Source organism: Sinohyriopsis cumingii, unplaced genomic scaffold (assembly GCF_028554795.1).
Source record: "Sinohyriopsis cumingii isolate HCF-2022 unplaced genomic scaffold, ASM2855479v2 utg000938l, whole genome shotgun sequence".
Classification (NCBI taxonomy): Eukaryota; Metazoa; Mollusca; class Bivalvia; order Unionida; family Unionidae; genus Sinohyriopsis; species Sinohyriopsis cumingii.
In genome coordinates, this window is record NW_028315944.1 from 573,722 (window position 1) to 591,951 (window position 18,230).

Below are 18,230 nucleotides of genomic sequence, written 5' to 3' on the forward strand. Positions count from 1 at the left end.
ATATTACAGTACTAGGGACGATGTGTATATTATGGTACATTGGAAGATGTCATTCCGTGTATATTACAGTACATTGGAAGATGTCATTCCATGTACATTACATTACTATGGAAGTTTCCATTCCATGTACATTACATTACTATGGAAGTTGCCATTCCATGTTTATTACAGTACTAGGGACGATGTATATATTATGGTACATTGGAAGATGTCATTCCATGTATATTACAGTACTAGGGACAATGTATATATTATGGTACATTGGAAGATGTCATTCCATGTATATTACAGTACTAGGGACGATGTGTATATTATGGTACATTGGAAGATGTCATTCCATGTATATTACAGTACTAGGGACAATGTATATATTATGGTACATTGGAAGATGTCATTCCATGTATATTACAGTACTAGGGACGATGTGTATATTATGGTACATTGGAATATGTCATTCCATGTATATTACAGTACTAGGGACGATGTGTATATTATGGTACATTGGAAGATGTCATTCCATGTATATTACAGTACTAGGGACGATATGTATATTATGGTACATTGGAAGATGTCATTCCAAGTATATTACAGTACTAGGGACAATGTGTATATTATGGTACATTGGAAGATGTCATTCCATGTATATTACAGTACTAGGGACGATGTGTATATTATGGTACATTGGAAGATGTCATTCCATGTATATTACAGTACTAGGGACGATGTGTATATTATGGTACATTGGAAGATGTCATTCCATGTATATTACAGTACTAGGGACGATGTGTATATTATGGTACATTGGAAGATGTCATTCCATGTATATTACAGTACTAGGGATGATGTGTATATTATGGTACATTGGAAGATGTCATTCCATGTATATTACAGTACTAGGGACGATGTGTATATTATGGTACATTGGAAGATATCATTCCATGTATATTACAGTACTAGGGACGATGTGTATATTATGGTACATTGGAAGATGTCATTCCATGTATATTACAGTACTAGGGACGATGTGTATATTATGGTACATTGGAAGATGTCATTCCATGTATATTCTCTTGCTCTCTTGGCATCCGTCCGTCTACGAGAGACGATGGCATAGCTCCAAAGTACGCTTTTGCCTATCCTTCTTTTTAGCTCTCTTTTCAGCTTGCTTTATTCTTCTCTTTTCCTCTGCGTTTTGAACTCCCTGCCTGACAGCTAGACGCCAGCTGGAATGGTTGTTTGCACAGCTCTCCCAGTCGTTGACATTGATGTTTGTTGTCTTCATATCCTTCTTGCAAACATCTTTGTAGCGCAGATGTGGTCGTCCAGTTGGTCGTGCACCTTCTGCTAACTCCCCATATAACAGGTCCTTGGGAATGCGACCTGGGTCCATTCTCTTGACATGGCCGAGCCAGCGAAGGCGCCTCTTGCTGAGTATGGAGAACATGCTGTTCATGTTGGCGCGTTCTAGAACCTCTGTGTTGGGTACTTTGTCCTGCCACTGGATGTGCAGAATGCGCCACAGACATCTCAGGTGGAAGCTGTTGAGTTTCCTCTCGTGTCTTGCATGTATATTACATGTATATTACAGTATATTACAGTACTATGAAAGCTGTCATTATATATATGCTTAATTTTTCACTCCATTAACATTACATTGTCAGAATCATTCAGTATTTTACAATATCGCATTTGCGTGCAACTTCATATTGAACTCGTGTGTGCATAATAGTGTACTAGGAACTACTTTGTAAACAAAACACATATACTGTTGTAGACACTTTACGTTTTGGTTGATTAAATTTGTTTCTGAATGAACTAAACACGATGTTTCATGGACTGCCACATACCAGCTGCTTTGGCACATTCCGCATTAACTTTTTTTTATACATTGTTTTGGATTTACGCTAGCCATAGACACCAGGCAGGGTCTTTACAAATAACATGCAAGTGACAAGACATAAACTGTCTTCTTTAGCTGGTAATAAGAATGGCAAAAAATATACTTAGAGTTTTACATACTGAATTTCCTCAAAATGTACTTTCTTACTTATGCAAATATGAATTACATGAGCCATATAATGGAGTCTTAAGCTTGATTACACATTTCAAAATTGTACTGTAATTTTTGACTATATTCCAACTGCAATTACATCCTTTTTATTGCACTCAAAATGAAATGAACATTCAATTCCATAGCATCTTTTGATAATTGCAGTTGAAAGACTTCATAATCTTCCCACATGATTTAAAACATTCAATCACAGAACAGAAACACACTTGCAGATGTGAACATGCTTCTCCCTTGCTGCTTCAGTCCGATGTATTTCATGTATGAATGGCACAGATAAATCCAGTCCTTAATCATGAAATTTCATAGAATCAACAAAAATACCAAAATCTGTTAATTCCAGGTCAAAGGAAAAGTTGTTGCAATGCACATTCATTCACAATATGGTTCCAAATTTCTATTTTAAGTAGACCAAAACGCCATTTTCTTTCGAACGTTATGTCTAGCGCATGACATAAGTTCACATTTATCTGGGCGGAGTTATGTGCACATTAATATTAATAATGTTGTTGTGTAATGATGAATCGGTGGTTGTGTATTTAGTTTGGAATACGGCATACATTCATTTACTTTGTTTCTTGTTGTGTCGTTTTGTTTATATAATTAAGCCTTAGGTAGAAGAAAATGAGCATATAATAAAAAGGTTACTGCATTTTGTATGTAAAAATATGAACTCATTTTCTCGGATGGATATACTGCACTCCCAAGGTCATGCAGTATTTCCATTCAAAAAAACTTGTTCATATTTTCTCATACAAATGCAGTAACCGATATATATCTATATATATTTATTACAGTACCATGGAAGATGTCATTCCATTACGGTACTTTGGACCTGTAATTCCTTGTATATTACAGTGCAAATGGGAGAACTCTTATTATTGTATACACTCATATGTGTTAGGTGATGGTATCAAATCAATCTGTTGTGAGGGAAGTACACTCAAAACAACTTTATTGAATGCATGTATGTCCTGAATTATATGTGTTACCATGTGTAGCTCCATGATTTGTCCAAAAACAATATGGCAGCAGTCGGGGCACAATTACATCATGGTCTATTTTTAGAAGAAGCTTGATTTCAGTACAGAAGTGGTAGGTATAAAAGATTGTATCCTCTTGGCTAAAGACGGCAAGGGATTTCATTGTTATTCAACTGGCATTTCCATTTCACTGTCTCAGTGACTGATGATGTGTCATAAGTCGTGCTGGATACTTGCAGTAAAATTTGACAAATTGCCCAATGCACATAAAATTTTTTAGCATCAAGTGCACTGGTTGGATCCATTTTAGAATCATAGGGATGAAGCTATTTGTAGATGAGAATTTGCTAAATGCTTTTATTGTAGATAAAGAATAATGGTCACTGACCATCCATGTCTTTGTTGCCAATTACTAATAAAGCCAGGACCGCTCTGGTGGCTTAGTGGTTAGCGTGTTTGTTTTGGAAGTAGGAGGTCATGGGTTCGAACCCCGGCTGAGTCATACCAAAGACTTACAAAAATGGTACTTACAACTGCCTCGCTAGGTGCTAAGCTGTAAGAGGTTAGTGTTAGGACTGGTTGGCCTGGTGTCAGGGTAATGTGACTGGGTGGAGCATCATGCTACATGTATGCAGCATGATGCCCCAGTGCTAGACATCACTAAAAACTGTCACACTGCAGACATAATAGCGATATGATTGAAATTTTTTTAAAGCTACATTAAAAATTCTAATCACACATACACACACTAATTAAACTAGGAATGAAGGAAAGTCCTAGTACCAATTAAAAAATGTATTATGATTACCTGAAAGTCATGCTTGTGTGGTTCACTGTGTTGTAATTTTAAAGGATCATTATTTTAGTTCATTGTAGGTTAGTGTGGTGCACTTTGTTATCATGGTAAAGGATCATTGTATTGCAGTGTAGTATGGTGTGGTTTACTGGTGTCATGTTAAAGGATCATTGTAGTACAGTTTAGGATGGGGTGGTGCACGGTATCATGTAAAAGGATTATGTTAGTACAGTGTAGAACAGTGTGGTGCACTGGTGTCATGTTAAAGGATCATTGTAGTGCAGTGTAGGATTGTTTGGTGCACTGCAGTAGCATTAAAAGGATCATTGTAGTACAGTGTAAGATAGTGTGGTGTCATATTAACACATTAACTCCTGGTGACGAGTTTACGTGGCAGGAGGTAGTAGCCTACTGCCGTGCTCTGTAATGTCAAGGTCATATATGATACACTAAAGTGGGTGATATTATAGAAAGGCAGACAGATATAGCTGTATGATCAGACCAAATAATCTGGAAGTTCTAGTTGCACTGCAAAATACAGAGGGACCCATATTTTTTTTCTCAACCAAAATTTGCATGTGGTCTCAGATCTGAGTTAGACTGGTATGAACTACAAACAGACAGATGAACCTTTGCAAAAAGTAGGATAAGTTGGGCATTTGGAATAAGGAGTGGTCTCAATATGAAAATAATGGGTCTATAAAGCAAAAAAAAAGAAAAAAAGAACTCAAACTTCTGCTCATGCGCAAGCAAAATAACCAATGGAGAACGATGTTTCTAACACAACTCGGCATTATGTTATTGGAAAATCACCTGGAAGTTGATTTATTAGGATTTATTCAGAAATAGCTTTCAAAATGTGTTTCCTACTCTAATTTCAGGCAAAAATGACAAAAATCTCCAGGGGTTAATGTGTTAAAGGATCATTGTAGTACAGTGTAGGAACATGTGGTGCACAGATGTGTCATGTAAAACAATTACTAGTACTGAGTACTGTGTGATATTGTTGTGCATTGCAGTGTCATGTTAAAGGATAATTATATTTTAGCATGGTGTGGTGCACTTTGGTGTCATGTTAAAGGATAATTATATTGTAGCATGGTGTGGGGCATTGCATTGTCATGTTAAAGGATAATTATATTGTAGCATGGTGTGGTGCATTGCATTGTCATGTTCAAGGATAATTATATTGTAGCATGGTGTGGTGCATTGCATTGTCATGTTCAAGGATAATTATATTGTAGCATGGTGTGGTGCATTGCATTGTCATGTTCAAGGATAATTATATTGTAGCATGGTGTGGTGCATTGCATTGTCATGTTCAAGGATAATTATATTGTAGCATGGTGTGGTGCATTGCATTGTCATGTTAAAGGATAATTATATTGTAGCATGTTTAAAGATCACATACATGCCAACCATTACATTTGTGGCATAATCATTATTCTTTTTTTTTCCATCTACTTACATCTTTTGCTTGCCTGTATGTAGATTATGCTTTTTTAGTACATTAAAAAGTAATACTAAAATAAAGCAATAAAAAGTTGTGCTTGTCATTTGCATTATCATCTCCTGAATCCCACTCATCATATAAATTTGAAAATCATTGAGAGATAAAAAGACTGCTTTAGAAGAATAGTGTAAAAATACGTGTCCATCCTAGAGCTACATGTGTTTTCCTTATTTTCTATTTATTACAACTGTATGACACATTTTTAAAAAAACTTGACAGATTTCTTCTTCAGTTTAAAAATTAACCTCACAGATTCATTATATTGATAACATTTTTAGATGGCGCACCAGTTTTACTTTTCAAAAAACAATGGCACCAGATGTTAATACAACAGGCTTTATCATTGTGACTCCTGGATGTTACAGGATTGAAAATTGTTAGAGCATAGGAAACTTTTTAAATTTGAAAACATCTCAGAGCAGAAAAAAGGATCAAAAGCAGTTTATTCAAAAGAACACAAGAATTACGTTGACGACATCCTTAGATTGAGCATTGTCATGCTTATTGCAGAATTTGTGAATTTGATTTTATGGTCATTCATGTAGACTAATTAAAGTGAGTGTTGTGTATAAATAATTTGTTAGTATGTTTTGTTTGTATTGTGGTTGTAATCCACATGGACGACAGGAATTTGAACCATCAGCAGATCCAGCAAAAATAAAAGTATGTTTTTCATATTATCCTGTAAATGTAGTATTATAGATTACACATTTTTATGCTCAGATTTTTGTGGCCACTTACATTAGCAATAATAATGCTTATACCTTTCTTGGAGTTGGCGTGTATGGGATCATTGTAGTACAGTGCAGGATGGTGTGGTGCACTGCAGTGTCATGTAAAAGGTTCATGTATAGTGTAGGATGGTGTGGTGTCGTGTATAGTGTAGGATGGTGTGGTGTCGTGTATAGTGTAGGATGGTGTGTTGTCATGTATAGTGCAGGATGGTGTGGTGTCATATATAGTGTAGGATGGTGTGGTATCATGTATAGTGTAGGAAGGTATGGTATCATGTACATGTGTATAAGGATTTTATTTAACAATGCAGGATGGTGTAGTGCACATACATAAATACATACAAATGCACACTCACAGAGTAATGAAGCTCACTGCTTATTAAGGTATGTTCAATACAGAGACAATAACTCAGTTATCATTCCAGTGGCCTGAATCCTAGGTAAAACAAGGCCCATTTGTCGTCTCCTCTGAGCAAGATAACAATCAAGCAGTGCTCTTTTTCCATTAATTGATGCATTTATTCCTTCATTACATAGCTAATTCCCTGTGGCAGTTCAACAATGTAATAAAATGTACTGTATATACTTGTTTATAGCTGAGACCAGTTGCAAGCTGCACAGATCTGCAGGTGCATTATGCTATGGCAGATCAGGATCTTTGTTGTTTGCAGTTTAGTAGGCTTATAAGGGAGTACGTATGGTATTCATTGTCTGTTGCAGATGGCTTTCAGGGGCATGGGTAATATTTGTAGGAGAGCAGTGGTCATTTCTACTCATGTCATCAGCCTGTTAACAAACTAGTTTTTCTTGTCACCTTTTTTTTAAAACGTTGCCTCCTCCCACACCCCCTCCAATTCTTCCAAGATGGCACATTTAGCATTTGGGTTGCCTGTTGTGGGGGTGGGGGTGGTCTTGGTGTGTGTGTCCATGGACAGCTTTGGTTAAAACTTGTTCCAGCCCTTGAAGTCCAGTAACCCTTTATCCAATTCATATTTTGGAATACAGTATCAGAACATACTCCTCTTCTCTCTGCACCTTTCCTGCTCCAGGGTTCTGCCCCTGTATAGACCATGGAGCAGAGAACTATGTTTGGGACACATTTAGGTTAAAAACTTATTTTCTCACCATCACTTATCTCTTTATAACCCCTTTTGTTAATTTGATTCATATTTGGAATCTCCCAGGAGCACTCCTGTCCCAGGGTGGGGCCATGTTGGGGGAGTCACAAAAATTAAATTGGCAACACAGTTGTTGTTGTTGTTGTTGTGGGGTTTAATGCCATTTTTCAGCACACAATAGGCTATACATGGTGGAGGAAGAACCCGGGAAAACCCCGGAAAGAACCACTGACCCACGAGAAGCTACTGGCAAGCTTTCTCACGTACCCACATTGGCTGAATATGAGACTCGAACCAGTGCAGACAGAGGTGAGATGGCAATGATCCGTAACGAAGAGTGCTTTAGACCACTCGGCCACTCAGGGTCCTGGCAACACAATTAGGGTAATTGGCATTACAATTAGGTTAAATATTACCATCAACAGTTCAGTCATGTTTAGAATGTAACACACTTAGGCACTGACCCTATAGATTGTACTCTTCTTTCCCCCAGGGTCAAGTCCCTGGGAAGAACCATCTGGTCAATGTCATACACCATTTGGTTAGTTTAACTTCATCTCTAATGTTTAATGAACTTTTTATCCAGCTGACTATAAATTGAGAGTATTTTGATCTTAAACTCCTTTTTTTCCTCTGCTGTTGTCACTTGAATTAGGTCATGAAGTTTGGAAGTAGGACACCAGGTGATGAGAAGTTACACGCTTTGAAGATGATGATAATGAGGGCAATGATATTGATGATGATGATGATGATTATGATTATTATTATTATTATTTTTATTACTTTCTTTGATCACATATTTTGTGAACTTAACCTTGTTTCTACCATTTAAAAATGGGGTACTGGTTTTCATAGAATTGAAATTTTTTACATATAAATGGTCAAATTGGACAATTTTGAAATACTTGTACACTGTTAATATGCACAACTTCACTAAAAAGGTTCTTGAATATTGAAATAATTCAGTGGCCAAGGTTGATGCTATGGAGTTAGGCCAAATTGTTGCCCTCGATTCTGTCACTTTGTCTAAATTGTCCCAAAATATTTCTCCAACCTCATTTATTTCAATGCAGTACGTTAATAATAAAAATATCGACATCGATGCCCATTATTCCTTTATAGAAAAAGGTAGAAAGTTGGAACAAGGAAGTACGCACGTCTATCACTTTAGTTGCTAATTTGATGCTCATAAATGCCAGAAATTACACGCTATCTTCAGAACTCCCACAAAAATTCACCTATAATCCTTGAAAAACTGGATGAAACATGGATATGTTTTAGCCACGTTGGAAGCAAATTTTGACTACCTGGATGCATCCATCCCCAGTAAAAAGAAAAATTATTTTATCAAATATTTCATCCTACAAATAAAAAGCATATCTGCTATGGACACTCATGCCAGTTTTTGACAGTACTGTTTAACCTTTGTTTTTGAGAAGTCATATTATGTTGTGCAACCTCTATAGTGAAACAATAAAAAAAAAGTTTCCAAATAATTTCATATGTATTTCAGTCATCAGTCTAGACACCTGCAAAATAGAAGTTTCAAGGGACCATTTTGAAAACTACACATTTTTAACTTTCTCCTTTTTATTTTTGCCATATTCTAGATGGAAAGAGAAGAAAGTCATTGCTCTCAGATCTTTCGAATAGACCCAGTTGAATTTGGCCTGCGTTGCTTTGACTCATAGAGGTTGCTACACTCCTTATAGTTATTTCTGTGAAAGAGACAAAATAGTAAAGGACATAGATTGTTTGAAAGTTCTTATTGGGAAATTGGTCAGTTTGAGGTGTTGGGAATGGGGCCAAATTTCAGCAACAAAATGGGCACAGAAAAATCCCTGTTTAGGAAGTAGAGGTAAGCTATTGTACTAACCCCTCATCGGTGCTTGGCATCCGTTAGTTAAAAGCATATATATGCATATGTACACTTCCAGTGTATGGCAACCATTGTGTTTTCCCAAGTTAAAGGCAGTAGTTTAGAGTGGGTTTCATAGCCCATGGGGAGGGTAGTACTGAGGAGCAAACTAGATTCATACATATGCAGAATTTGTATATCCTTGTTGCAAGTTGTTGCCTGTAGCTACGATGCGTTGTACACTTTGTAAATACTGTTGAATTTGGAATCGTCAGACTTGATGGGGAGATGGGTCTTGATGAGTACTACACTGTCATCACAAAGATCAGTGTGATCTGTATTTCATACTTCACAGACGTTGTACAGTTGCTGGTTACAATACACTTAGACTACTTGAACTTGTCCACACACATGTTCATGTGATTAATATACAACTTCAGCATGCCACTTGAATGGTTGAGATGGTATAGGGGTCAGTAGTTGCATGTAAGATGAGTGCAGTTTACCCACTGACTTGGGTTCGAATCTCCATAGAGTATGAATTAAAAATTCTCTAACCTTTATGATAATGCTATTTATTCGTATTTGCAAAATTCTGTTTGTATTATCAAGCATGATGCAGTAAAATCAACGGATATCACTTTTTACACCTCTTCCTACCAACTGCTTTTGTCCCATGGACTTCGCATCGGCGGCAACTGAAAAAGATTTTCCCCGATACATCATTGTCAAGTGGTATATATTGATTATATTTTTATTTCATTGGTAAAAGTAGTAGTAAGTATTAAAAAAATGGCTTTGTTTTAATTTTTCCATGTGGAAATCTGTTTTCTCTTTAAACAAATATTGAAAAGTTCATTAATAATTCATTGAAGATTTCTCAAAATTTCCCGTTTCTCAAGACTGACAGTTAATTAAGAGTATTACAATTTAATTTTTATTCTAAATATTTGATTGAATTTTTGTTGGAAAAAATCTTCGTTGCCAAAAAAGTAAAAAGAAAGGCAGTCATAATTTTCAATTTGAGACAGAAACTTGAGATGTTTTGTGAAACCTGGGGCCAGAAAAAGTTGGCTTATGGGAAGAAAAATGGGGGTGGGATTTATTTTATTTCTAAAAGGTGTTTGCCAGTAACATTTGTAGAGATCCATATTGGCAAAATTAGTAGGAATTACCACTATCCAAACAATTACCTTGGCTGGTTGTAATGGTGGCAGTTAAAATAATTAGCTGGAGTGCTGCTTTCCTAAGGAACTCAAAAAATGTCTGCCAGGAATGACCTGATCTCACTTTTAGAGATTTCTCCAAATCATTGGTTTTAAAAATTGCTGGCGAATGACACCATTAAGGTCATCTTAGCAGGCTTCAGCTGTACTCCAGACTAGAAGTGTCAAAATTGGTGATTAATAGGTGCCAGCTGTCTTGTAATACATCAGAGTATCTAAGTGTCTTAGAGTAATTGCAATAGTTAATTCAGCAAGATGCAAGGGCAGCATTCACCACCAGATATCATTACTGCCTTTTGAATACCAATTACCATTAACTTCCATGTGAACCATCAATATTTACTATTATCAGAATGAAATTTAAATTTGGTTGACATTTAAAAAGCAAAAAGCTTTCAATTGAAATGAATAAGAAGGTATTTTCATAAGAGGTGCCTTTTTTTGAGGCATTATCTTTTAAGAAGTAAATTCTTTTGTTATTAGAATAAATATATTGCATTTTACATATTCTGGATTTTGACAGAATTTTGAAAATGGTTTAGTCAGTGTACTTAAATTTGTATTTTAAGCAGGTAATATTAATAGATATGTAATAGAGGAAAATAAACAGAAATTGCAAATAAACAGACATTGCAAGTAAACAGACATTGCAAAGACTTGCAAATAAACAGACATTGCAAAACATTGCAAATAAACAGACATTGCAAAGATATTGCAAATAAACAGACATTGCAAACAAACAGACATTGCAAATAACAGTGCTTTAGATATATCTGAGTGCACACACACACACACACACACACACACACACATTTGTATTTAATGTATTTTTTCAGTAAAACTACACCAGAAAAAATATTTTAAAAAGAGGGCTTCTGTTAATCTTTTCCTTGACTAAATGTTCCTACACTATCTGTCCATCTATTTATTGATTGATATAGTGCAACAGGTCTTTAAAAAGAAAGAAGCCCAAAAGCAGCAATCTAGTGATCCCATTTTTAAGGCAGATGACAGAAAAGAAAAAAGTTACTTGTACAACAAATAAACATGGGTATTAACCATTACTGTGAAACTGTAGATTGTTACTATCTATTGTCTTACCTCTTCCTGTAAAACAGATTGTTTGTATCAAAATGTTTTGTTTTAATATAATTACTATCTGAAGATTGTTGACAGAGATAGGAAAGTAGATTTCTGCTCCTATTTTGGGAACACCAAAGCTGAACAAGTACAAACATTGCCTTTAAAGCCTTGTCACATAATGACAGACCTTCATAGTGATATTGGGTTTGAATTGTTGCTGTCTAAAATTTGAAAGATTAATTATATCTTGTACCTCACCCACCCCCTGCCGGTTATCTCATCAGAGTATGATTTTGATGGAAATTAAATGTTTGGTTGCACTTTCCTTTGTTGAAAATTCCAGACTTTATAATTTCCGATCTTTCAGTGGGTTTACAAGTCCTGATCTCTCTATGGGTTTACAAGTCCTGATCTTTCAGTGGGTTTACAAGTCCTGATCTCTCTTTGGGTTTACAAGTCCTGATCTTTCAGTGGGTTTACAAGTCCTGATCTTTCAGTGGGTTTACAAGTCCTGATCTCTTTATGGGTTTTCAAGTCCTGATCTTTCAGTGGGTTTACAAGTCCTGATCTCTCTGGGTTTACAAGTCCTGATCTTTCAGTGGGTTTACAAGTCCTGATCTCTCTATGGGTTTTTGTGACAAGTTGCTTGTACTACTATAAGCCACTACCTACTTCTTTCTGTTACATATTGTAGTTTCATTTTTGCCATGTTGTACACATTTTTATGGATTTCGTGATTGTTCTTGACTACAGATTTAAAGACCCAATCAAAAATGAGTCACACATGATGCACGACCCCTCCCCATCACTTTCCTTATTAGATACATTCCAAGTGATCAGTGATGATATATATATATATATATGCACACACAGTTGTACAAATGCTTACACGTCATGGAGTTTTAAAAAATATAAAACCACTGACACCACTGAATATAAATGGTGTCAGTTAAGTCCTTTAGGAAACAATTTGAAGCTTATATTTTGAACTGGCCTTTGAATTGGATTGTGGAAAGAGACTGACTAAATATTAGAAATCATGATTGTTTTTCAAAAAAATAGATACATTATTGTTTAGAAACTGTTTGCAATTTAAGATTCCGATAAAACCTTGTAAATATTTTTGGCTGATGATATTCCTTTTGTATTCTATCTTTGTATTTCATTATCTTTCAGAAAACATTACAAAAGAAACATTGTTCTCACAACCTGAACCGGACCAGGATAGTCAAAATAAGGGTAAGTAAAAGTCTACACCGTAAATCTTCACAAATGTGATGAACAAGATGCAGGAGTAACTTTTCTGGTGACATTTGTGTTGTTGTCTTTGTTGTATTCATCATTGATGTAGGCATCAACATCATGTTTTGCATATTTCACACATTGTTGTATGTAGTCATGAAACTTGATGGCTTTATTTTTCTGTGACCATACATGCTACAATCCATTGTCAAAACAGGTCAACACTCGCCTATTTTTCCACGCTCCAGTGATTACTTGAAGTTTTTCCTTTGTTTTTTTCTCAGTTTTATGTGGTCCTGAAACTTGATAGGTGAATTGCTACTCATTACTGGACTCATTTTTCATGCTTGAGTGATTTCATGAAGTACTTGCATTTAACAGTGTTCTATGCACAGACATGAAACAGGTTTATTAATAAAGGTACTTCTAACCATCACACAAGTAGGCCACAGTGGCATATATTCATGCTCCAATAAGTACCACTTGTTTTCGTTTTTAGCCCTGTTTCTCTGACATAATTGAATGTACAGTCCTGAAATTTGATGGGTGTATTCATCTTTAGAGTACTGTTCACTATAGGCAAAACTAGGTCAGTGCCATACTTTCATGCTCTTGTAATTATCCAAGGTTTTTGGATTATACCAATGTAGGGCAGAATTCTTATTAGTACATCCTGTGAATTTGATTGCTGGCATGCTACTGTTAAATGCATTTTTCACATTTTATCTTGTAATGTTTTAAGCACACACTTTATAAAGTACACACCTTTATAAAACACACCTTTATAAAGCACACTTCACTACTCTTGTCATGTAACCAATGAACCTGCACACAACAGCCATTTATCTTAATATGACAACACTGCACAAAATTCAGTCGTGTTCAGCATTACAATGAAAGTTTGTTTCTTCAGATTGTTCAGTGTTATTTTTTTACTTTGAATTTTCAGAGTGTTTTAGATCGAGGATTATTAGCCCATTGTTTCTAGTCACAAAATATTGAACTTCTTTTTCATTTGGTAATTATAACAAAATAAAATGAAACATTCAGCAATAGCAAACGCTGGTTTTCAGTTTTGAGAAGGCAATGTTATATTTCTACCAAAGGCTGTCTGGAGCAGATTTGTATACAAGTTTCCCCTATAAGAAGCTGTTGGGATTTGTTTTTAAATGTGTTGGTACACTGGCAGATTGGGGTGGGAGTTTTGGGCATGCTGCAGGTGCAACATTGAGCAGTACTCCTTCAGGTGTTTAGTATACAGTCTAATGTACGTCAACAAACCTTACAACCTGTGTTATACAGGGTTTCTTCTGACATTAACATACATAAAGCAAAGATAAACCTGGCTTCAACACAACAAATTTGCTAACTCTGTTTATAGTTAGGCATACAAAAGTTAATAAAATGAGGTGTCTCTTGTTTATGGAAGGGAATTTTGGTTCCTTACCTCTTTAGTTGATGAAGTTAACTGTTTTGAAAATGGAAAGAAAATTTGGGGTTGCAAGGAATAATTGGCAGAATACTGATTGAAAGACAATGTATGGGACAACTTTTAGCTCTGTTTTTCTCTCCATGCTATCAGACAATTTGGCATTTCATTGACAAAAATGGCATTGGTCCAAACTCTATGATCAATTTTTGATGATACAGACAAAAATGGGATTTCAATTTTGATTTTGCAGTTACCTGCCTACCCAAGATTGGCTGCTATTTGTTTACTGATTTGGCAGCATTTTCTGTTTTAGTAAACCCACTACCTTTTGATGAGTATTCCCTTTGCGGGTAGTGTTGTAGGGGTTCACTGTGCAGATTGTGATTCATTTGACACCAGAACTGCATTTTAGAAATTAATCTCTGCATCAGGGACAGGCAGGTTGGGTTTGCATTCACAATAAATGAATTGTGGGAAGTTAAGGGAGCATATTAATCAATATTTATGGAACCAGTCTTGAACCTTTAGGATTATTGGCACAAGTAATTAATTAAATTAAAACGCGGCCTTGATGAATTGCTCCGGAAGCACTTTCTAGAGATATCGAGTCAAACAGTGGAATGGAGTCTATTCTTGATTGAAAGTTGATGCCTTGTGAAGTTGATGCAAGTAAACATGATGATTTCTAAGGAGCTATGTTAGAGTTCAAAGTTTTGTAGGTGGAAGATACAAGAATGGTTGTGGTAACATGGCTTGATTATCCAGGACACATGTTAACAGCCCAATTACCTTAGGTATCAACAAACCAGACCAGGTACTTGGACCATAACTACACACAGCCAATTATTGCAAACATGCTGTTCATCTCTTGCTGCTCTGTCAGATAAAATTGATTGGGGCATCTGCCTTTTGACTAGCGGAAACCTCCACACCATTACAACATGCTTTTAGATAAATATTTAATTGAAATCTAGGCTGATATGTATGTGTTACAGATGTTAGATGGCTGTTCATTACATTTCTGAAGAAATATTTATAGGATTTATTTTAGGCTGCGCTTTGCACCATCAGTTATTATTTTCCATTTTTGATGCATGAAAGTTCCCACCATAGCACAGTAATAAAAGGCCCAAGAACATGAGATAATAATCATTACATGTAATTTTAAATGGACTTTCATGAGTAAGTACATTTAATTTTAAATGGACTTTCTGGAGTAAGTACATGTACATCACTGAATAGTGTACTTATTACCATACAAGATGATAAATTTATTTGGGATACAAAAATGTCTTACTGATTTTGATTTGCTTTGGCACCAATTGATAGCCCGTGGTTGATGAACAATGATAGAAGATGTAAAGAATTGAAGACTAAATATGAAGCAAAAACTCCTTTTTATTACCTTACAACTTACTATACTGGTAGGTAAAAATATAGATTTGAATCAGTTCTATATTGGAATGGTTACTCAAGCATGCGGAATTGAAATCCTGATAAAAAAGGATTGCCACAGGGGAGGGAGGCTGATAGGATCACTTGTGTTGCTGAAGGATGTATCAGTTTCTGTTATAAATTGTCACTTTTCCAGGCTATATACTTTGAATCAATTGAGCGAGACTTGAACAGGGTTTGCTTCAGTTTCTTTGTGTACTGAAATAACACTGACCTGAACAGAGGACATGGTAATTTTAGCAGGCAAAGACATTGTAAACAACTGTGCTCTAGTCTGGTTTTACAGCATTGGAGACTAAGGATATAATTGCAGGAAAACGGGAGAATTTGTTGTAGAAATTATTAAATTCATGATACAAATGCCAGTGATCATGATGTGATTCAGTTTCTTAACTAAGCAATAATGAGTTAAGTGTATTTGTTACCCATTTTTTCTTCTGTATAATCTTTTTAACTGTAGGTGCCCATAAGCCTACTTTTTTCCATCACTGGAATGAGCACTGAAGTGTCATTGTTTCAAAAGTTTGCAAAATAACATGTTGTTATGAGTTGTTTTACAAAACAGTAGGATCTCTACCAATCTGCATTTCCACAGATTAAATTTCCATCCCAGTGTTTGTCAGCAACTGTATTTCCACAAATTAAATTTCCATCCCAGTGTTTGTCAGCGACTGCATTTCCACAAATCAAATTATCATCCCGGTATTTGTCAGTGACTGCATTTCCAAATAAAATTTCCATCCCGGTGTTTGTCAGCAACTGCATTTCCACAAATCAAATTATTATCTCGGTGTTTGTCAGTGAATACATTTCCAAATTAAATTTCCATCCCATTGTTTGTCAGCGACTGCATTTCCACAAATTATATTTCCATCCGTGTTTGTCAGCAACTGCATTTCCACAAATCAAATTATCATCCCAGTGTTTGTCAGTGACTGCATTTCCAAATTAAATTTCCATCCCATTGTTTGTCAGTGACTGCATTTCCACAAATTAAATTTCCATCCCAGTGTTTGACATTGTTTCCTAAAGACTTGACCTATTTCTAAAATTGACATTGTTTTCTAAAGATTTGACCCATTTCTGATATTAACATTGTTTCCTAAAGACTTGACCCATTTCTGATATTGACAATGTTTCATAATATAAAGATAGTCTTTGACACCAAAATGTATCACCAAAATAATCTAGATCAGTTCTGGTGTTTGTTATTCTTTTTGTTTTAAGACGTTGTTTAATGTGTACATGCAATGCCATTTTTGATGACAAGTCTGTGTCCTCGCTTGAAAGTGATGACAAGTCTGTGTTGAAGAAATGTCACTTTTACTGCTGTTGCTACTTAAATAGTGAATGTATAGCAGCGTTAAGGTCAAAAGTAGTTGTTATGGACAAGGTTTAGAGCCCCCCTCCCCCAATCAGGCAGGTATGTGAATGACTGTCAATTAGCTCAGGAATGCTAATGAGCCTGTGGCAGTTTTGTCCCAATCTACAGTAATTCTGACACATTCTTGAGTTCTCCCTTAGGTTATTACACTCAACTGCCAACAAATGATACATGCCAGTTTAGAAGTTGAAAGCCTTCCTTTTACATTTCATGGGTAACATGAATGTCATTGATTTTAATTTGAGAATGAAGTGTTTATTTTCTATTCATTGATTCTTCACTGATTTAATAGAAGTTGAAAAGTTTTGTATTTTTTTTCTTCACAATTTTAGGGTCTGGTTTTCTCTTAATATTGCCTTATCTTTATTTTCCTGACTAGAACAATTACTAGTTATTTATATCCCCATGTTTTGGATGCACAGTATCTCATTTGTTTGTGTCAAACTTGTAGTACAAGGGTCACTGGTTCCATTAGTACCCATCCAGACCAGCTCCTCAGATCAACTTTCTGTTTGTATCTTTGGGAAAGGCAGTTGGTTGTATCTTTGGGAAAGGCAGTTGGTTCATATTTCTTTGGCATGATACAGCCAAATGTTAAAAGTGCAATAAAATTCAAAGAAAAACCGGGGGGGGGGGACTTGAGTTTCATTATTTTTTTAATGATTTTATCATTTTGTCTCCATCCATCATGCACATGATTTGGACGGGTGCATATATGATGTTAATTTTGCTGTTTCCTTATTTTATTTTCTGTGCCCATTAACATAACAAGTTAACCCAACAACCATTTGACAAAGGGTCGGTGAAGAGCAAGTGTTAAAGAAATAGAACCCATGATTTTAGGGAAGAATCCGTAAAAAAAAGTCACATTTAAGAATAAGATGAATGATCTTTCTGCATTTCCACTTTGGTAAAATTACTACTTTATAATGCTTGAATGAAGTGGGTTTGCCTTTCATACTGGTAAATTGCTGATTTATAATGCTTGAGTGGTAAATGGGTTTACTTTACATAGGGAAGGAGCAGTCTGGTTTCATGGCTAACAAAATTTAAAAGTAAATTAGCAGTGTGGAAGGCTCCCTGATGTGAGATGGACAGTCCTAAAGAGTGACAGTCAAAGTCTCTTTTGTGGCCTTGTTTATCAAGTCTGACCACAGTGGATAGATGCAAATTGTTTGGTTTCTGTTCCCTCTAATGCCAACAACCAGTAGAGTGCCATTTTGTTTTACCAAAGTGAACTGAATGGTTTGTGTTGGACAGGTTTTGTTTGAGCCATGCAGCATAACGTTTAGGTATCATTTTTAGTGGTGATGTTAGCAGGGTCGAATCTTGAATTCA

The 18,230-nt window shown here is 35.7% G+C and overlaps 1 protein-coding gene across 2 annotated transcripts in view; it reads left to right on the forward strand.

Annotated features, from left to right (window-relative positions):
- The window catches only part of LOC149772990 (uncharacterized), a 220,275-nt gene that overhangs the window by 104,456 nt on the left and 97,589 nt on the right, over window positions 1-18,230 (forward strand). For both annotated transcript variants that reach the window (XM_089946958.1, XM_089946957.1), the window contains exon 4: window positions 12,556-12,618. In XM_089946958.1, the coding sequence (XP_089803084.1) occupies window positions 12,556-12,618 (63 nt within the window). The remainder of the gene's footprint in view (window positions 1-12,555; window positions 12,619-18,230) is intronic.